The 22,561-nt window shown below is 36.6% G+C and overlaps 1 protein-coding gene across 4 annotated transcripts in view; it reads right to left on the bottom strand.

Annotated features, from left to right (window-relative positions):
* Positions 1 to 22,561, bottom strand: part of STIL (STIL centriolar assembly protein) — a 61,196-nt gene that overhangs the window by 3,385 nt on the left and 35,250 nt on the right. For 3 of the 4 annotated variants that reach the window (XM_059058259.2, XM_059058275.2, XM_067008278.1), the window contains 6 exons: positions 20,294 to 20,408; positions 18,182 to 19,150; positions 12,612 to 12,777; positions 11,162 to 11,393; positions 6,201 to 6,414; positions 4,675 to 4,925 (listed from right to left, as the gene is read on the bottom strand). In XM_059058259.2, the coding sequence (XP_058914242.1) occupies positions 4,675 to 4,925; positions 6,201 to 6,414; positions 11,162 to 11,393; positions 12,612 to 12,777; positions 18,182 to 19,150; positions 20,294 to 20,408 (1,947 nt within the window). The remainder of the gene's footprint in view (positions 1 to 4,674; positions 4,926 to 6,200; positions 6,415 to 11,161; positions 11,394 to 12,611; positions 12,778 to 18,181; positions 19,151 to 20,293; positions 20,409 to 22,561) is intronic. The other variant, XM_067008280.1, reaches the window with a different exon arrangement.

Below are 22,561 nucleotides of genomic sequence, written 5' to 3'. Positions count from 1 at the left end.
TTCTTTTTCAGAGTCTTTTCCATTATAGGCCATCATAAGATATTGAATATAGTTCCCTGAGCTGTACAGTAGGTCCTTGTTTATCTATTTTATATGCAGTAATATGTATACATTAATCCTAAACTCCTAATTTATCTCCTCCCCCCATTCCCTTTGGAAACCATAAGTTTATTTCCTATGTCTGTGAGTCTATTTTTGTTTTATAAGTAAGTTCATTTCTATCATTTTTTTAAGATTCCACATATAGGTGATATCATACGATATTTGTTTTTCTGTCTTACTTCACTTAATATGATAACCTCTAAGTCCATCCATGTTGCTACAAATGGCATTATTTCATTCTTTTTTTATGGCTGAGTAATAATAGATCTTTTATAGAATGGTTAAAAGATCTATAGAAATCCATGAAAACAATCAATATCAGTTCAAAAGGTTCTTCAAGTTTCATTGTCTGACACAGCTAGCTAGTTTCGATTTGGGGTCTGGAGGAAACACCATTACTTTGAAAACAAAACAAATCAATAATACTCAGAACAAATGCATATAAACACTAGGGTAATTAAGATGAAAAGCAAAAGTAGGCCATTCTACTGATCAAATTCGAAAAGGCTTGATCACAGATATACTATATTAGAATCTCATTAGATATGCAGTCACAAAAGGATGATGAGAGTCCATTTATGTTTAAATATGAGAGTCACATGCCAACAATTAAGGGAATTATTCCAACTTACTTAAAGATGAAAACCAACCCTGACTATTGTCCTGTTTGAATCCCGATTAGTTACCTCCTACTTATCCTACATAGGGTTTTCAACTAGAGAAAACATACCATTTTCAAGTAGAGAGCAAGGAAATAACTAGAGAGACTGCTAAGGATCTGTTCTGAATTCAAAAGGTCACTCCAACTGGGAATATGCCTGTAGAGGCTGCTGCCAGTCCTCCATCTTCCCTACAATTTCTAGGTATGTCTGGGACCTTCCTTCATTGTTTTCCTGCTTCTGGACCTTCTTAATCTGCAGTGTTACGGAACAGGAAAGCAAAAAGGAAATCTTCCTTCCCCTGTCTCAGCTACTCTTTTGTCTGGAAGATATGCTCCTGCAGTCCAGAACTGGAATGTGAAATAAGTTTTCACATAGGTACAATGACAAAGGTAGCTGGTTTATAGGACTAGAACAACAACAGGCATTACAAGGATTATAAAGATTACTTTTCTGGAATACCAAACTACAATTTATACACTATTTCTATAGGAAAAATATGCCTTACATTCTAAACAACTGCCTTATGAACTTTTAGCACACCAGCTATATTATACCAATATGTGTTAAAAGATAACAACACAAGGCCATAAATACTGACAATACGTATTACAGAAGTACTTATAAAAATAAGGCATTCATTGTAAACTTCAGTGATGACCCGAGTAGTTTGGATTTCCTTCCTTTATCAATCCATGAAGACCCACCAAGTGTGGTAGAGGCAATGAGGATTCACAGATAGATAAAACTCACAATTTTCTGGAAAGGCTACCACAAGAACATGCTATATCATTTATTAGAAACAAGGTTCTCTGAGAGTACAAAACATCAATATTTTCTGGTGAGGGGTCCCAGAAACATTGACAAAGAAGGTGATATCTGAGTTCAGCTTTGAAGGATAAGGATTCTGGCAAGCAGAAAGATAAATGGGATCTTAGTTCCCTGACCAGGGATCGAACCCAGGTCCTCAGCAGGGAAAGCACATAGTATTAACCACTGGACCACAAGGGAATTCCCCTGAATATGGGTTTTCCTTGTCTACTTTTCTAAATTTTCCAAGGTTTCCAAAATAAACTTGTATTACTTTGACAATGGAAACAAAACAAATATCAAACTCTATTTTCAAAGCTCTACAATATTTTACACAATTTATAACATAAAATAAAGCTTTTTAAAAAAACATTTTCATGTCAAGATATAGCTATGTTATTGTAAAATTTTAGCCAGTTTACCCCTCTATGGAAATGATTAATTTAATATATTGTTTTGAACTGAAAACAATTTTTTTCACATCAGCTTTTACTTCCTTGAGAAAATCACCTTACATGAAACTAAAATCCTATCTATGAATGTATATCTATGGATTTTTCAACTCATATAGGTAACTGAATTTTAATAATGGGAACAGCCCAAAATATTAAATGAAAATGTCTATTTTGTAATGGTAAGTAAAGAAAAAGAAACCAAATTATATATATAGTAAAACAGCAACTATGTTTCCTAATTTTCTTTGGGTGTTATTAGTTCAGATGACATTTTCTTCACTTTGTAAAATTTCAACCCTGAGCATGTATTATTTTTATAGCATAAATTTATAATATAAACTGTCATTTAAATAAAGAGCAGAAGAATCTGACTACTCCACACTGATACATCAAAAGGGCTTTACTTTCCATTTCATTATAGGCATTTAAAAACAGAATCAAGTTCATTATATACTGAAAATTTATTCATTTCAATGTTTCACACTTAAGACATTAAAACAGGGTGGCCACTATGAAGAAATACATTACTTAAAAACTATTCCCTACAGGCAGCCATACCAAAATGTAAGGATTCCACACAGATAGCAGGGTGATTTACGCATTCTAACAGATGTATATAGCCTCTATCCCAAGAGTATTGAAATAAAACCTTCAAAAATGCTAGACTCGGGCTTCCCTGGTGGCGCAGTGGTTGAGAATCCGCCTGCCGATGCAGGGGACATGGGTTCGTGCCCCGGTCCGGGAAGATCCCACATGCCGCGGAGCGGCTGGACCCGTGAGCCATGGCCGCTGAGCCTGCGCATCCGGAGCCTGTGCTCCGCAACGGGAGAGGCCACAACAGTGAGAGGCCCACGTACCACAAAAAAAAAAAAAAAAAAAAAAAAAAAAAAAAGTGCTAGACTCATTCCTACACTGGAGGTAGGCATATAAACTAGTAAAACTATTTTGGTGGGCAACGGCAACATCTATCAAAACTTCAGATGCACATATCCTTTGATTCTGCCTATTTCCAGGAATTTATCCTACAAAGACACTTGTACAAGTATGTGTAGAATGATGTTCACTTAGCATTGTTTGAGATAAGAAATAAGAGATTCAGCCTAAAAGTCCATTAATAGAGAACTCAGGTTCACTATATTATAGTACATGGACACAATAGAATATTATGCAGCTGTTTAAATGCATGAGAAAGAACTGCATATACCTATAAAGAAAAGTACCTAAGATACAACGTTAAGCAAAAAACCCAAATTGCAACACTTATCACACAGATACATGATTGAACATGCCTAGAGCATTTATAGAAGAATATCAAAGAAACAGTTAAAAGAAATAACCTAGAAGGAGTCAGACTGAGGAGTTTGGGAAGTGGGGGCTTTTGCATTCTATCTGATATTCTTGCATATTATTTGATATTTTTTTAAATCATGAAATTGTATTACTTTTGTAACTAGAAAATGACATCAAAAACAATTAATAGAAAGCACACTAGCCTTAATAACATAATTTCCAGATTTTATCCTCTTTAAAAACAAGTATGGGGCTTCCCTGGTGGCGCGGTGGTTGAGAATCCGCCTGCCGATGCAGGGGATACGGGTTCGTGCCCCGGTCCGGGAAGATCCCACATGCCGCGGAGCAGCTGGGCCCGTGAGCCATGGCCGCTGAGCCTGCGCATCCGGAGCCTGTGCCCCGCAACGGGAGAGGCCACAACAGTGAGAGGCCCGCATACCACAAAAAAAAAAACAAAAAACAAAAAACAAGTATGTGTTGAGGTGATCTTTGATGAAGAGGAATCTAAACAGAAGAACATGGCCAGTTGGAACTGGTGAGCAATAAGTAAGGGTCATATAACTATATTCTTCAAAACACATTTCTACAAAAAGGAATTTTTTTTAAAGGAGATAATATTTTTTAAAAATTTATTTATTTTTGGCTGTGTTGGATCTTCATTGCTGCCTGTAGGCTTTCTCTCTAGTTGCGATGAGTGGGGGCTACTCTTCATTACGGTGCGTGGGCTTCTCATTGCAGTGGCTTCTCTTGCTGCAGAGCATGGGCTCTAGGCGTGCAGGCTTCAGTAGTTGTAGCACACAGGCTCAGTAGTTGTGGCTCGCGGGCTCTAGAGCACAGGCTCAGTAGTTGTGGTGTTCGGGCTTAGTTGCTCTGCAGCATGTGGGATCTTCTCCGTCCAGGGCTCGAATCCGTGTCCCCTGCATTGGCAGGCGGATTCTTAACCACTGCGCCACCAGGGGAGTCCCACAAAAAGGAATGTTTTTGCCTTTTAGATGGCCCAACTGCATTAACTGTACATCCAGTAGCTGGCACAGACCCCATCACCTCAAGGAAAACTTTTCCAGACATCAAAAATGAGCAAAAGCTCATTTCTCTTTCTATAAGACTCCCAGAGCATTTTGTTGGCATCTTTACCCAGGTGATATCCCCCAATATCCCTCAAATTACTTAGGTATATAACCTTCTCCTCTATTAGAAAAATATAAAGGGTAGAAACGATCTCTTATAGTCATCATATAGTAGACCCTGAAAAAAGGATAAGCTAATTGAATTGAGTGGCAAGCTTATACCTTTTTTCATGAGACAGCTGCAATACATTTAAATTTTTCTTTATCTTTTAAAACAAATTTTAAACTTACCTGGCATGATCCACTTTATGTACATTTTTCTTCACTTTAGTAGGAGAATCAATTTTTACTCCAAGGCTTCTTAGTTGCTTAAGGGTTGCATTAAGAACACAATCTTTGTCCACCGGTCCCGAATCATGGTTTTTTTTTTTAGTATGGTAAACATTCTGCATTCTGGTGCATTCGTGACTGATAATTACTGCTTTGGTAGATGGCTGCTCAGTTTCCTTGTGGGAGTTATTCAATAGGTGATTCCCTTGACCCTGATGAAAAAAGAAAAAGGACATATTTGAAAATTCACTATTAACAGTCTTAGGAAACAAAAATGCAAATAATAGTAGTAAGTAATGCCAGAGAAGAGCAAAATATTATCCTGCTAAATTCTACAAAATATCAAATACATTTGCCAAGTTTTATGGAGTTTTTATACAAGAAGCCCATCCTAATGAATGAATGATTTCATCAGATCCTAGAGAAAACTTAGAATGTTTATTTAGAACTTGTTCATTTTAAAACCAAAAGATTTAAAATCATTTGAGTAATATTTCAAGTATTTTTAAGGATTTATAGTAAATTCTTTATAAACAAAAGTTTAAAATCATGCCTTCATTTGAAAAATGATAATGTTTCAGAGTTACAAGTTTGATCTTTATGTTACTTTGAGAATTTGACTCCTCTCTTTTCTCGGTTTGAATGAGAATGACCTGTGATCCTATCTCTGCCTTCCTGACATTAAATCATATTTCATTCTCTTGAGAACACGGCTGCTAGCACCAGTCTAGGACCTAGCAGGCAAATAACAAATATGTGTTAACTCATGAATACTTAGGGCCCTATGAAGTATGTTTAATTAGCCTTCAATTATAAATGGAGAAGTCAAATGTTCCAAAGTCTACAATTGGTAAGTGACAGCCACAGTCATTTGATCTTCAAGTCCCAGTTCACATTCTAGATTTTCCAAGATGACTATTTCCTCCAACCAGAATTACCCCTTTTTATTGTGTGTTGCCTTTGCTTACAACACTTCTCAGCCTGTCCTATAGTTATTTGTTACTGGTATCCATGGGCTATTTCCCCTAGGTTTTCAAAGGCAGAGACGGTCATATTCCTCTGTATATTATCCACTTAGTTCATTTTCTTAGACTAAGCTATGTATTCAATAAAAATCTTCTTATCTGAACTAAAGTCAGTAAATATTATAAATATTCTACTACTTTACAATTTTCAAGCTTCCTGCAAACTCTCGCTTATTTTTCTGGTACTAACTTTAGTTTGAATTTGGCATAATGTCAACATATTTTAAAAATAAGACTTTTTCTGGCTATCTAAGTTGATGACTGGCATGCTTACAATGAGTTACTGAATTTAGGTTATCATAATTTATGAAAAGCTAAAAGAAATAAGTGATATATCATTAATTTGGGGAAAATCTTTTTATTTCAAGGTCCCAATCAGTTTAAGGATAGGAAAGGCTTAACTCCCATACCCTAGACTAAATAATCATCTCACAAAAGATGAAATGCTTTACATTTTCTTACCAACACATCCTGGAATAGTGTCTGGTTATCTGATGGTTGATGAGGCAAGGGTTGCATTACTTGCTCAGTTTTGGGTTCCCCTGATGTTACAGAGCTATTAGTGGCACCCTCTGTTGGTCCACTTTGGAAGCACATGCTTACACTCTCTGCCAGCAGAGGATTTGGAAAGAATACAGGCACATCAGGTTCTTTTCTCACAAGTGGAGAAGAGCTGCTTGAAAGGACATATATAAAGTAAGTGTTAGTTATCAAGGTATCTTTAATGTATATTTGAAGTGCAGTAACTTTGGGAGAACGGGGTAAGACTCGGCAGCATTCTGGTTTGTACCGTCAGCTCTTAGCGATACCAGATAAGCATTTCATCTTGATAGTCTGTATATAAATGGTTAAGATGGTAAATTCTATGTTATTTTGTTTTACAACAACAACAAAAAAACAAGCAAAAACCTTAAAAGGTTGACTAAAACAAACACAGTTCTTTACACTGTCAGTCAAAGCTCTCTGAAATTTGGTAGTCAACTTGGTTTTACAGCCAATCTCTTTCAATGCCTCCTGTTTTATTTTATATTCTGAACAAACTGGATTACTAACAGTACTCTGAATTCTGCCCACAAATTTTGTCTACAACAGAACAGTTCTCAATCTTGGCTACACATCAATATCACTTGTAAAGTTTTTAAAAATAACAACTGTTTGGACTTCTCCCTTCAGAGATTCTGAATTGGTGAAGGGCCCAAATTTACCTGTATTTTCAAGTGCCACTGAGCCAAGACGTACTGTTCTAATGCCTTTAAATTGGCACACTCTCATCAAAATCCTATCTACTGTTCAAGGGACATTTTAAAACTCTGCTTCCTCTATGATGTTCTAAAACCTTAACTGGGTATGTCCTCCTGCTTCTTTCAACCTCCATTAGCACTTCCTTTTATCTCTTAGGTCACATATATTCTCATTTATAATATAGTTTGTTCATTGTGTCTGGGGCAAATTTCTTAATCTCTCTGGGCCTCAGTTTCCTCATTCATCAAATGGGAAAAATGATATCCACCTCCCTGGGTTGAAAAACATGAGACAGGATTAAAGGAGATACAAAGTACCTAGCATAGTACCAGATAAACATAGTGGGTGGTCCGTAATTGCTAGTTCTCTTCATCTCCTGCTGCTATCCCCTTGCTTCCTAAATATCACATTGAACCTTCATCTTCAACCATGTTAACTAATTTCACTTTAGTGAAAGTACCAAAACCCAAATATAGAAGCAGAAATCCAGCCTTTAGAGATTTTATGGCTTTTTGGGAAAGTACTTGTACTGAGCAGGATTTTTATCATGAAAACATTTGCAAAAGCACTTTATTTTTAAGGAAAGTCCATGTCAGTTACTGAGTTTGCCTTACTCTACCTTTAGCTAAATGATGACAATAATTAGGTACTAATTCTGGTACTATTTTATGTGCTTTAAATACATTAACTCATCTAATCTTTACAACAATGCTGAGATAGGTACTACTTTCACTGTCTCCATTTATAGACAGGAAAACAGAGTCATCCAGACATTATGAGACCTGCCCATAGTCACACTGCTGTGATTCAAATCCAGGCAGTTTGGCACCATGCTCTTAATCACTCTACTATATTGCATTTTCAAGAATTTAAAAATATGTGTCTTGGTGTCTAACCTACCAAACAAAAATAAAAGCTAAAAATGAAGACAAGAATCAAAACATTAAAGATTTCAAACTTAAAAAAATTGTTTAAAGATGATTCTAATATGGCAAGTATTAGTAGGTATGTCCAAAGCATGACTTCTTAAAAAAAAAAAAAAGCAAGCTTGTGTCAAAAGAAATATCATCTACCACTCTTCCCTGGGAAAAAGCAACCAATTGCCATATATGCTGTGCCAAAAAATTTATCTTTCACAAACTGCTTTAACATTAGACTGATTCAGCAAGACATCCAAAGGGGGCAGGGAACCCAGGTGGCCAGGTGCCATGTATGAATACTTAGCACTGGGAACCACAGCACGAATCAGACCAGATGTTTGGGAAGAATCTCCTAAAGAAGCACCAAAACCACCATATACAACACTGGAGATACTATTTAATCCAAGTCATATATTATGCTGAACAAAGATCAGATTTACATCTGTTATATGTTGGAATCAAAAGAGTTAGTTAATTGCCCTGAAAAAGCAATTAACTGCATTCTATCAATGAACTCAGATCTGTTTCTGAAGTTAAAAACCACAATGGCGGGGCTTCCCTGGTGGCGCAGTGGTTGAGAGTCCACCTGCCGATGCAGGGGACACGGGTTTGTGCCCTGGTCCGGGAGGATCCCACATGCCGCGGAGCAGCTGGGCCCGTGAGCCATGGCCACTGGGCCTGCTCTCCGGGGGAAAAAAACAAAAAACAAACAAAAAAACCCCACAATGGCTTGGAGATTTTTTTTTTTTTTTTTGATGTGGATCATTTTTCAAGTCTATGTTAAATTTGTTACAACATTGCTTCTGTTTTATGTTTTGTTTTTTTGTCCACGAGGCATGTGGGATCTTAGCTCCCCAACCAGGGATCAAACACACACTCCCTATATTGGAAGGCAAAGTCTTAACAAGTGGACTGTCAGGGAAGTCCCTGGATTGGAGACTTTTTAAAGTTCTGACTTAAAAACTATTTCAGGGGTAAAACCTCCTAATTCCTGATAGTCTACAGCTTACAGAAGTTAGGGAGAATAAATAAGGATAACCATAGTTCACGCCTCTTTGTTCTCAGTTTCCATAATTATTCCAAATAAAATGTGGACTTGGGCTTCCCTGGTGGCGCCGTGGTTGGGAGTCCGCCTGCTGATGCAGGGGACACGGGTTCGTGCCCCGGTCCGGGAGGATCCCACGTGCCGCAGAGCGGCTGGGCCCGTGAGCCATGGCTGCTGGGCCTGAGCGTCCGGAGCCTGTGCTCCGCAGCGGGAGAGGCCCATGTAACGCAAAAAAAAAAAAAAAAAAGTGGACTTATTTTAGGGCTCACCCCAAATTGCTCTTCCTATCACTGAACGTTTATGAAGGAGCTAACATGGGTAACCAGGCACTGGGTCAACTCCTAAAGATACAGAAATGAGTAGGATCCCTATCCTGTACGAATTCAGTCTAGTTGGGGAGACACATATACAGATCTTTTTAATACACTTGTGGTACATACTACGAGTACTTAATTGAATTGTAAGGTTAAGACATATACTCTATTGAGCAAAGCAGATAAATATTTCTAGTTTACTGGAGGGGTGTATTTATTGTTTTAATCATTATTATAATCAGAATAATTTAAAATGCCAAATATTATCAAAAGGCTTATAATTTTAAAAAGTAATCAACTGCCTGCCCCATGCCACCCCCACCACTGAATTCACCTCTTTTAAAACTGTTTCCTGTGATATTACCCTGTAGTGTTTTAACCTACATTATTGCTCTACCTTTAACATTTATTCTACACCTGATCCCTTCCACCACAGTCAATTCCAAGGCACCTTCACCTCACTTAGTCTATTAACAAGTCTCCCTACTTCCACTCTTAACCCTCATCAGTTCACTTGCCACAAAACAGCTAGAATGGCCTTTAAAAAATGAAAATCAGATCATACCAGTCCATCATTTAAAATCCTCCCTGGTTCTAATGAACACAAAATAAATTCAGAACTCCTTTCTACAACCTACAAAGCCCTACATAATTTGGTTCCTGCCTGTATCTCTGACCATATTTCCTGTGCTCTCTCAGTCACTAAGTTCAGCCACAATGGCTTTCCTGCTTGTTTCTGGAACTCTCAAGCTCAGGCACACCTCAGGGTCTACACTTGCCATTTCCTCCACCTGGAACACTCTTGGCCAGATATTGTCATGGTTGGCTTCTTCTCATCATTCAAGCCACTGCTCAAATGTTACCCCCTCAGGGAAGGCTTCTTTCACCACCCTACTTAATAATACCCCTCACTCCCATGCCACTATCCCAGTTACGCTCCACTTGGTCACCCTGGTTTACTTTCTTCAGGCAGTTGTCACTATATGAAATAATATGATTTCCTGCTGATGTGGTTACTGTTTGTCTCTAAAACTCATGGAAATTCCATGATGTCAGGAGCTGTGTCTGACCTACTGCTCAATCTCTAGGGCCTAGTTCTGTGGCAGCACATACCAGAAACTCAAAGAATATTTGTTGAATTTATTTCCAAATTTGCTAAGGATCTAAATTACTTCACAATCCTTATTTTTTTTTAATGAAAATTTCATAATGAAAAATTTCAGACACAAGAGAGAATAGTTTAATAAATCACTATGTACCATCACTTTTTAAAATTACCTACTCAGTCTATCTTACTTCATCTATACCCCTAGCCATTTCATCCCCACCAGCTTATTCTGAAGTATATCTCAGGTAACAGGTTGTATCTCTCAGAAATAAAGACTTAGTTATACATATATAATTGCAATATGGTAAATCTTTAAAAATTTACAAAATTCAGGACCCCAGCTCCAACTGGGATCTAGTGTTATCAGAATCTCTACAATGAGGCCTGAGCATACATATTTTTGAAATTTTCTTCAAATGTTCTGATTCAGCCAGACTGTTTTACACATCCAATGACTGACATCTGGGAATGGTTCTAGAAGGCTCAGAATTATCTGTTACAGGTAATTCCCTGATGGTCCAGTGGTTAGGACTCCTTGATTCCACTGCAGGGGGCACAGGTTCAACCCCTGGTCAGGGAACTAAGATCCTGCATGCCATGCAATGTGGCCAAAAAAGAAAATTAAAAAAAAAAAAAAAAAAAGAATTGTCTGTTACATAGGAATCACATTAGGAAAGACACCAATGAAAATACTTTTAGAAAACAAACAGTTTCTGAGTTAGAGTACCAGAAGAATATTAGAATTTAAAAAGAAAAAAAGAGGTAAGATGAACACTGAATCAAAGATATCTTACTTGGATACAGAAAGTTGCTGATTAAATTCTTCTTCCACAGCAATGTTGCTCTCTTCAAAACTGGGAATATCAACAGCTTTTAATGAAGATGCACTACCAGGAGTACTTGTGACTTCATTATTAATATCAACAGAAAAATTCATGTCCTCACTGGAAATCTTGGTATCATCTTGTCTCAGCTGAGATTCGGGCTCTTGATCATCACCTGCCGCATTCCAAAACAAGCTGGCACCTAGACATTAGATGATTTAACAGATACTGAAACAAACATTCACTTATAAAAATAATTCTCTGACAAACCTTTGTTAAGTAACACTAGCTATATTAATTTAACACAATTACCCAGAACTGTTTTCAGATTATATTTTCTCAGAAATGCCATGAAGAGGTAAGTGAAAGGTGAAAAGAGAGAAAACTGGGGTACAAAGGGAAAGAGGACATTCTGGGCCCTACCTCTTCAAGAGGTGTGGCTCTCAAATGATGTGTTTTACCTATCAAGGTTCTGAATATGATTTGGGATGTATATGTGTTTTGAAAACTGCTGTTCTGAAAAACAGGAGAAAATACATAAAATGCAAATCCCCAGGCTCTCTGATTTTGATTCTTAAATACAATATTTATGATACTATATTAGAGATGTATCAGACATACATAATATCAGGCAAGTATTTAAAAATCAAATATCGGGAATTCCCTGGTGGTGAAGAATCCATCTGTCAATGTACGGGACACGGGTTTAAGCCCTGGTCTGGGAAGATCCCACATGCCGCAGAGCAACTAAGCCTGAGTGCCACAACTACTGAGCCTGTGTGCCACAACTACTGAAGCTGGCATGCCTAGAGCCCATGCTCCACAACAAGAGAAGCCACCGCAATGAGAAGCCTGCACACCGCAATGAAGAGTAGCCCCCGCTCGCCTAAGCTAGAGAAAGCCCGCGTGCTGCAACAAAGACCCAACACAGCCAAAAATAAATAAATTTTAAAAAAATAAAATAAAATAAAGGCCTTCTATTTTGCTTACCAAATGAAGTAGACACGGCTTTGTGAACTATGCAGTAAAGGCTCTCCACGACATAGTAATATGTAGAGTACTAGACAACTCAGAACCCTGTGTTTTCCCACTGAGCCCTATTTTCTCTACCATCTGTTCTGCCATCTCTCAATTCCACCAACTAAGATTCTACATTCCCTTCAAAGCCCAGAATCAATAACACTGCATAGATGAAACCTTCCCTGATCCCTCAAACCCTAGATGACTTCTCTCATTAGAACTGGGGGTTCATCTTGAGAAAGCAGCAAAAACAAACAATATATTATGTTATATGGTTTCCAATCTGTTTTCAGGTATAGTTGTCAGAAAGAGTAAAATTACACAAAGACTTAAATTATACTCTCATCACATTGGTTTTGACATTATGTGTACCATGTACAAGTTTAAAAAATGAAATTACCTGTGCTCACAGCAATGCTTACACTTTTTCTCATGTGCAAAGCAGGGGGAGACTGTGCTTCCATGGAAACCAACTCCATTTGTCTGGCAGCTTGCTCTGTGTCTTCAACAGTGGTTGTCTTAGGGGAACAGGGCTGCAGAGACTGTGCTTCCAACAAACGCTGAATCTGTATCAATTAAAAACATACTTTACACTGACAGTGAAGTAATCAACCAAACTGGCATAAGAGTTTAAAAATGAATTACAAAGTGCCCCCGTTATAAATAACTGACTTTTAACTATATTTTCTCACATTTCAACTAGATTATTCCATAAAACTTACTCAATGTCGAAAATCATTGTCATTAGTTATTAAGCACTTAAGTGGGCTACCTATAAATTTAAAAGTAAAAACATACAGATGTTTAGATTAGCATTCATAAATTGACACGTAGAAAAGCCTTAATGTTAACACTTCAAAGAAACATTTTATTCCTATTTCACTTACAAACCAAAAGTAAGATAGGAGGCATACTCTAACTCCATATACCAAATTTGAACAATTTTTTACACAAGATTCATCTTATAAAAGTTAACCAGAATTGCCCGCATTTGGTCATGCTGAAACTGGATATATTAATAACAGTCACTAACACTGAGTGCTTCCTGTTTACAAGACACTACAATAAGAGCTCTTATGTATGATTTTTACAATGACCCCATGAAGAATGTACTACTATTAAGCACACTTTACACAGAAAAAAACTTGAGGAACTAAAAATAAAGTTACTTGCCCAGGTCACATAACTAACAAGTAGCAAAGCTGAAGTTCAGACACTAAAAGCTTCCCCTCCTCCTTTTAAAATTGAGATGTAATTCACATACCACAAAACTTATCCCTTTAAAGTATACAATTCCATGGTTTTTAGGATATTCACAAAGTCTACATCCATCACCACCATCTAACTCTACAATATTTTCATCAACCCCCGAAAAATCTTTGTACCCACTAGCTGTCACTCTCCATGGCACCAGAACCTAGCCTTTGGCAGCAACTCATCTACTTTCTGTCTCTGTAGATTTGCCTATTCTGGACCTTTGATATAAATGAAATCAAACAATATGCTGCCTTATAACTTGCTTCTTTCACTTAGCATAACGTTTTCAAAGTTCATCTGTGCTGTAGTACCTATCAGTACTTCATTCCTTTTGATGACTGAAATATTCCATTGTATAGATAATGTCACACTGTGTTCATCTATTCATCAGTTGATGGACTTTGGATTATTTCATCCTTGGCTATTATAAATAATGTTGCTATGAACATGTGTATACAAGTTTTTGTATGAACATATTTTTTCATTTCTCCTGGATATACACCTAAGAGTGGAAAAGCCTCCCTTTTTAAACACTGTAATTATCTATTTCCCTATATACTGTTGTGTTCAACTCATTAACTTTAGTAGATTAACTTTATTAATATAGGAAAATAAGTATTATCAATAATTGTTGAGATCAGCAGCAATACGACCTGCATTAATAATACAAAGTGGCATATGTACTTATAGTGGTTTGGAGCATGGACTTTAGTGTCATGAGGACATAAGTTTAAGTCCTACTCTGCTACCTTTTGGAAAAGCTATTTAGCTACTATGAGCTTCAACATTACCTAAAACTAAGGTAGTTGTGAGGACTAAGAGATAAACAAAATAATTATAATTTGTTGAGTGTTTACTATAGCCTCATCCTACAGTAAACACTTTATCTAGACAGACAGGTGTGTGTGTGTGAATATATATACATATACATATAAATTAACTTAATCATCAAATCTACATATAATACCAATCACTGCTCCCAATTTACAGCTGAGAAAAGTGAGGTTTAGAGAGACTGCCTAGGAAGTTCTCGATAAGAAATTTATTATAAAGCTATAGAGATTAAACTGAATGGTAATAGTGCTGGAATAGACAGGCAGATCAATGGGGAACACAGTATAGAAACAGACACAAACACATGATACTTTCATTATACAATAAAAAATGCATTTCTAAATCATTAAACAAGAAGATATATTATTCAGTAAATATATGAAGTCAGTCATCTAAGGATTAAAAATAAAAAAATCTTTTATCTCATATACCAAAATAAAGCAACAAATATAATCCTGGGGGTGTGGTGGTAATGAAGACTAAATTTTTTATGATCTTAAAGGGAAGAGGCTCTTCTAAACATAATACAAAACCCAAAAAGAAAACAACTGATAAATCTATGTCTAAGCTGGAATATTCTGTACAAATGATTAAAACACAAAACACTTAAGACAAACTGTAAGAAATACCACATACAGATGATAAAGAACCAATTTCCTTAATATACAATAAGCTCTTATAAATTGATTAGAAAAGGACTTAATAGAAAAATGGGTAAATAACACAGAGACTTTATAGAAAGAAAATACAAATGGCCAATAAACTATAAAATGACCACTCACTTATAATAATACAATGCAAATCAAAACAGTTTCTATTAATAAAGACTGATAATAATTTAAGAGTAGATATGTCCAGTATTGGAGACATGGGAAAAATTTTGAAGTATTAAATTGGTATAGCCTTTCTGGTGGCCTTTTTCACTCATTCAAGTTACAAAATATGTATTAAACAACTGTTTTAAGTGAAGTACTATTCAAGGTGCTAAATACAGTGATCTTTTAAGCTCCCTGCCTAGAGCTCTCTAGAGACAAAAAACTAAAACGTGTAATTAAGAATGATGATGAGAAAGAGCTAGCCATTAGTAGAATTAGAAGAATGTTTCAGGCAAAGGGAACTAGAAGCTTAAGCACATAAAGTAGAAAGATGTTTGTGTTTTTGAAGAACAAAAAGCATACCACTGTAGCTGAAGTGTAGTCAACATGGAAGACAGTGGCAAGAGATGAGCGAGGAGAGGGAGACAGAAGCTGAACCCAAAGGGTTGATCTCTTGAGGGTTAAGGTAAGAAATTTTGATTTTATTTTAATTGAAATGGAAAACCATTGTGTTTTAAGCAGGATCCCTATGATATGACTTGGGCTTTAAAAAGATGGCTCTCATGTTTCCAACTGCAGGAAAACATGAGGGAAAAGTACTGGAAGCAGCATGTATGGAGAAGAGAAAATGATGGTTTGAATTAGGGTGGTAGCAGGAAAGATGGTAAAGAATAGTTAAGTTCAGGATACAGCTAGAAAAGTAAAAACCTTGGTTTTTATGCATAGGATTTTGGCCTGAGCAGCAGGATGAGAAGTGATGTCATTAACTGAGATAATAACAATAATGAAAATAATAATAAGTTAACATTTACTGAGCACTATATGCCAGGCACTATTCTTGGCCCCTACTTAGTAACTCATTTCAGCCCTTAGAACTCCATACACTTATGTATATTCCTCTTTTGTGGATGAGAAAACTTAAGTCAGACACATAAAGTAACTTGCCCAAGATTGTACAACTTATGTCACACCAAAATTGGATTAGAACCCAAGAAGCGCACTCTCTTAACCACTACACCAAAATAAGATTTTGAATATTAGAAGAGGAGCAAGTTTGGGTACCTTTGAACATTTAAATGTGTGTTCCCGGGCTTCCCTGGTGGCGCAGTGGTTGAGAGTCTGCCTGCCGATGCAGGGGACACGGGTTCGTGCCCCGGTCCGGGAAGATCCCACGTGCCGCGGAGCGGCTGGGCCCGTGAGCCGTGGCCGCTGAGCCTGCGCATCCGGAGCCTGTGCTCCGCAACGGGAGAGGCCACAACAGTGAGAGGCCCACGTGCCACGAAAAAAAAAAAACAAAAACAAACAAACAAACAAAAAAATGTGTGTTCCCTTTGACTTCAAAATTTTACTTCTAGATATCTATGCCACAGTGGTACATGCATATATACAGGAAGATACAAGTATAAGGGTGTTCACTGCTGCACTGTTTGCAAAAGCAGAAACTTCAAACTGCTGAAATAATTGATAAGAGACCAATTAGACAATTTCTTGTACATAACCAGGGAATCCTATACAGAATAAGATAATTCTATAGAAACGTATATAGAAAATGTTATGATACTCTTAAAAAATTTAAACAGGGACTTCCCTGGCAGTCCAGTGGTTAAGACTTTGCCTTCCAATGCAGGGGGTGCAGGTTCGATCCCTGGTCGAGGAGCTAAGATCCCACATGCCTCATGGCCAAAAAACCAAAACATAAAACAGAAGCAATACTGTAACAAATTCAATAAAGACTTTAAAAATTGTCCACATCAAAAACATCTTAAAAAAAAAAGTTAAAAAAAAATTGAAGTAAGATGTTACCTTAAAAAAGTTTATAAAAATACGTTAGCAAAATACTATGTGAATTTATCATAGAAGCATTTTCTACATCATCTTTTGTGTTCTCCAAGTATAATGATTTATAATCTACACCAGAGCCAGTAGTCTATAATTTACATTTTAAGTATATAAATCCCAAGTACTAAGATTTCTAAATAGCTTAGAAGATCTTTTTAGCCACTAAATCTTTTTTTAAAAAACAAGACCAAAAAGAAAAGAAAGAAAGAAAATTTTCTTTTCAATGTGAAATATTTAGCCACATTAAAAATTCTGCCAAATGTTTATAATCATTTGTTAAAATCCAACTTACATTTTACAATTTCAGAGGATATACCTGGGTTTAAAAAAACAGCAAAGCTGTTTTTTTCTTGGGTGTCTTATCTAAAGCATTTTAAAGCAGAATTTGAAAAATGTCATTGTCTTATTTTTGCAAAATGCAAACACTATGACCCCAATTTTATAAAAGATTTTTTTAAAAAAATCACACATGTATATATGTCCATTTTACATATATTAGTATAGTTACAGGGTCATGGAAAAAACTATGAAAGAATCTATTTCAGGTTGTTTCCATTGGTACTAGGGTGAAAGGAAGGAGTGGGGGGTTTGCGGTAGGTATGTGGAAGAAGGGTGTCAGTAAAGAAAGAAAAAGACACAATACGATAAAGACTAAACTGTGCAAGGATATAATTACAAGACTAAGAACTTTGTCATAAAGGCCTGAAGAAAGGAAGCATTTCAGAATAAAATGAGTAGAACAAACCTAGTATAGATACACAGAGGAGGAACTACATGTACTCTGTAAAGGTACACTGGCTAAAGGTTAGTTTACACACTACAGGGTTGACAAACTAGAGAGTATCAGAACCTATTGTGCAGGCTTTATATTTAGTTGTATATAAAGTTTAGTAAATTATACAGACTTCTCATTAGAGGCAAAAAGTGAAAGAAAAATATAATTATGTTGTAGGTTAGGATATGCACAAGACAGAAGAGAGGACTTGCTTTCTAGGCCTAGTTCTACTCCTAACTAGCAATGTGTCATTGGGTAAATTATTTTTTCCCTCTAATCCTCATTTTACTTACCTGTAAAACAACAGGGACTAGAATTCAGTTTCCAAGGTCTCTTCTAGTTCTGACATTCTACAATTCTACTCCATAAACTATAATTACTGAAGAGTTGCCAGTTATTTTTTCAAAACCCTATTAATACCAAGAATTTAACAGAAGAAAGCTAGCAAACCTGTGCCTGAAGTAGTCGCAGCTGTCTGTCTTGCTCTGTGACGAACCTATACGCATCCGGAGATAGTCCCATCATGCCATTATCTGACCCAGTCTTGGGTGTGTGCACGCATACTGCACAAGGCCATGGGTTACATGAGTCCACGTGTGGAGGTAGTCTTGCCACAGGCGATGGTTCTACATTGCCGTGGGAAGAACAACCCCCCATGTTTCCCTGAGGTCTCAAGGTTACAGGACTACTTGAGGAACAGAATGCATTATGATACTGAGCTGGACATCCACTTGGATGAAATAATGAATGTTTCTGAAGGGCTTCAGACTGGAGGTCTTGAATGGATCCTACTGTATTCATTCCTTGCCAAGAATTTATTGGACTATATTGAATACGGCCATGATGCTGAAAACAACTGCAAACATTTGTGGAATAGTAAGATGGTTGTGGGGGAGTAGGTATCTGAAATTCCATCGGTCTTCCTGAATTATGGGGTGAAAAAACAAAATTGTGTGGGTGGGACTGTGGGGCAAAGGAAGATTGCCTGGAATTAGATGTGGAGGATCTTACAGGATACTCTTCTTTGTGTACATTTCCAGCAGAAACTGTTTGAAGCTTTTCAGATGCCTCAGGAGATGGTCCATTAAAAGAAGACGGTTTAACACTGCTCCTGATATGGGGGTTCCCTTTCTTATAGGTAGATGGCCGTCTTACTTTGCAGTGTCTCAAAGGAGCAGTGTCCTGGTTTAATTGATTTGGTAGCCCTCTCAAGGAAGGCTCTCCAGCTTCAGCTTCTGGGCTGTGTTTCTCATCATAAGGCTGGGGTTGCAATGGCTCAAAGTGTTCAGAATGGTTAATCAACAAAGGAGGATTTTCATTATTCACCATTTCCAATGGGTTAGGCACAGGGTTTGAGTCTATGAAGTTGCCATCCAATACAAGTGAAAGTTCAGGAACTGATGGCTGGATCTTAGAAACCTGTAAGTGGGAAAGAAATTAAAGAGGAAAAAGTACCTTTTAGGATAATGATATATGCTTCATTTTCCTTTGATTAGTATTTTCCAAATTACATTCACTTATTTATTAAAAAGTGTTTATTCTTTATTTAGACAGTTAACAAATATTTTCTGGGCATCTATGTGCTAGTACTAGAAATGCAACTATGAACAAAATACATAAGGTCCTTTCCCTCACAAACTTATTTAACAATGAAACTCCTTTCATTGGAACACTGATTAATGCTGCTTAGATCACAGAACACAATACGGGAAACTATGTTATAATAGACTTTTTTTTAACCGTCTCTGCAAAAAAAATGATCAGACCTGATGCTTCAACACATCTAGTAAAGAATAATGTTTCTGCATCTTAAATAAGGGTCTTCCAATAAGTATTCAGAATACTCTACTAAGTGAAATTACTCACTGCTATTCTTTTTACTGATACCAACTAAAAGAGTTGGAAGAGAGCCAAAAAGAATAAACAAAATACTCGCTGTAGTGAATTTGGTTAGAATTTAATATTAATTTAAAAAAGCCTTTCTCATTCCTTTTTCTTCTAACATGTAATTAAGATACAACAATTCTAAAACAACCCACTAGTTGGCCTCAATAAAATAATTATGACAGGTTATTAGCAATCTCCAAAAGGAAGTAGAATGTTTTCTCAGAATATGGTAATAAGAAACAATGTTGAACTCTGGTTAATGTACAGAATGTTGAGTCTATATGGGTTAAAAGCACCAGATTCTGAAACTAAACCTCCTAAATCACTAGGTTTACCAAATCCCAAACTTCCTGAATTCCAGCTTTACTACTTAATAGTTATGTAATCCTAGGCAGGTAACTTAACCAATCTGTTCCTCAGTTTTCTCTGGGAATAATTATATATACTTATTATAATATGTGTATATATTCATATATATTATTACATATAATAATTATATGTACCTCTGAGGAATATATACATATCTTTATATAGAGTCAAAGCCATATACATATAGATAGATATAGATATCTTAGAATGAACTTAAGGAAGTTTTAGGTAATATTATTGAGTGCTTTAACATGAAGAAACTTTTAGGTTTCTAATCACAAAGGTGAGTTCTAAGATCAGTGATACCTTCTGACTCACTGGATGAGGACTAGGAATTGGTCTTGGAGAAACATCTTCATCTTCAACACCAGAGTCATGATCACTTATTGGCATTTTCCCGGGAGGTAACTTTTGAGAAGACCTAAAGAACAGAGGGGAGAATATGTTAAGTCTTCAGTAATTTAGTTTTCATTTGTTCTTTCTTTCTGAAGCTGAATAAAGTCCTTTAATAAGCCACAATAGTATCTGGATCATTTAATTTAGTATCTGACAACCACAAATTATTTTTTCAGGCCAGTGCCAGATGATCAGGAAAGCTGAGCCAGTCAGACTCATGCTTAATAATCTACCCTCTTCTCCTGATCATGGCAAGTTTAACACAGTTATTCTTTTTTTTTTAAATTTATTTTTAATTGAAGTATAGTTGAATTACAATGTTGTGTTAATTACTGCTGTACATCAAAGTGACTCAGTCATCCATATATATACACACACACACACACGCACATACGCACACATACATTCTTTTCCATTATAGTTTAACACAATATATATTTATATATATTAAATATATTAATATATTATATATAATATATTAAATTTAAATATATATATTTAAATATTAAATTTAAATATATATAAAATATATAAATATATATACATATTTATACTGAATGTATTTCCCTGTGCTATACACAGTAGGATCTTGTTGTTTATCCATTCTATATATACCAGTTTGCACTGATAATCCCAAACTCCCAACCCAACCTTCTCCCGCCCCCCTCCCCCTTGGCAACAAGAAGTCTGTTCTCTATGTCCCTGATTCTGTTTCTGTTTCACAGATAGGTTCATTTGTGTCATATTTTAGATTCCACATATAAATGGCATCATATGGTATTTGTCTTTCTCTTCCTGACTTACTTCACTTAGTATGATAATCTCTAGTTGCATCCATAACCCAGTTAATCTTAATGTCATAATAAAGCAATAGTTACCGAGCATTTTCTGATTAATCACTTAGGGGAGTATAGAAATTAATAATATACAGAGCTTGCCATCAAAAATTTATCATCTGATAAGAGAGATGTATACTCACTGTATTAAACATACTGCATTAAACACTCACTGTGTCAGAAAGAAAAATCAAGTAAGCAATTACATTTTCCTATGTACTTATATCTGTGATGGTAAAATACTCTGAGACGTTAACTGAAATACCTCCTTCCATTTAGTCAGTTGAAGTTATTATGTCACAGGTGCCATGTCCCAATAGAACACAGAAAAATTTTAAGTGCTGGTACTGAGTTTCAAAAGCTGAAATTAGATTTTAAGCCTAAAATTTGAAAGACTATATGCATCCAGTTTTTCTTCCATCCTAAACTAAATAAAATCTCAATAAGATGAGGTAGTGAAGACAAAAGAAAAGCCAGAAGGAAGCTAAGAGAGCTTAGACATTAATGGAATTCCTAAGAAAGGGTCCTGTCTCCTTAGCAGGAGAATAACAGAAACCCCCCAGGTAGATATGGAAGATTTGACAGCAGAATAGACCTTAATCCCAAACCCTGATAGTCTGTAGAGGCAAACACAGAGTTCTTTCTGTGCCAAGGTGCTGCAATGAAACAATCTCACAAAGCTCTCCCCCCATACCCAAGAAGGACATGGACAGAATGATATTCTATATGCCTCAGTGCAGCATGGACATGACCCAGAGAGCCAGTGACCTGAATAGGGTAAGGAGGTTGCAGCAGGATCCTGCACAAACCAACTGCCAAAAACGAGATGCAAATGAAAACACCTCAGGGACTTCCCTGGTGGCGCAGTGGTAAGACTCCATGCTCCCAATGCAGGGGGCCTGGGTTTGATCCCTGGTCAGGGAAATAGATCCCACATGTATGCCTCAACTAAGGAGCCAGCAAGTGGCAACTAAAGAGCCTGCAAGCCAGAACTAAGGAGTCTGCCTGCTGCAACTAAGACCTGGTGCAACCAAAGAAAGAAAGAAAGAAAGAAAAAACTTCAGCAGATGGCTGAGTGGTGTGGATGGATGATAATCATGTCACCCCACATCGCCAGTAGTGGCAGACCATTAGTTCCCTCTAAATTACATATAACCTCAGAAGAAACAGGATAAACAGACCTTGAATTAACTGAAATTTGGCTTCTATAACTGAGCAAAATGAATAGGGGCTCAAAATAGAAATTAACTTCAATTACTTTTTTTTTTTGGCTGTGGCACTGTGTGGCTTGTGGGATCTTAGTTCTCCAACCAGGGATCAAACCCAGGCCCCAGTAGTGAAA

The sequence above is a fragment of the Kogia breviceps genome, chromosome 1 (assembly GCF_026419965.1).
Source record: "Kogia breviceps isolate mKogBre1 chromosome 1, mKogBre1 haplotype 1, whole genome shotgun sequence".
NCBI classification, from domain to species: domain Eukaryota; kingdom Metazoa; phylum Chordata; class Mammalia; order Artiodactyla; family Physeteridae; genus Kogia; species Kogia breviceps.
The sequence above is the reverse complement of the archived record's forward strand: the minus strand, read 5'-3'. Positions and strand labels throughout refer to the sequence as shown.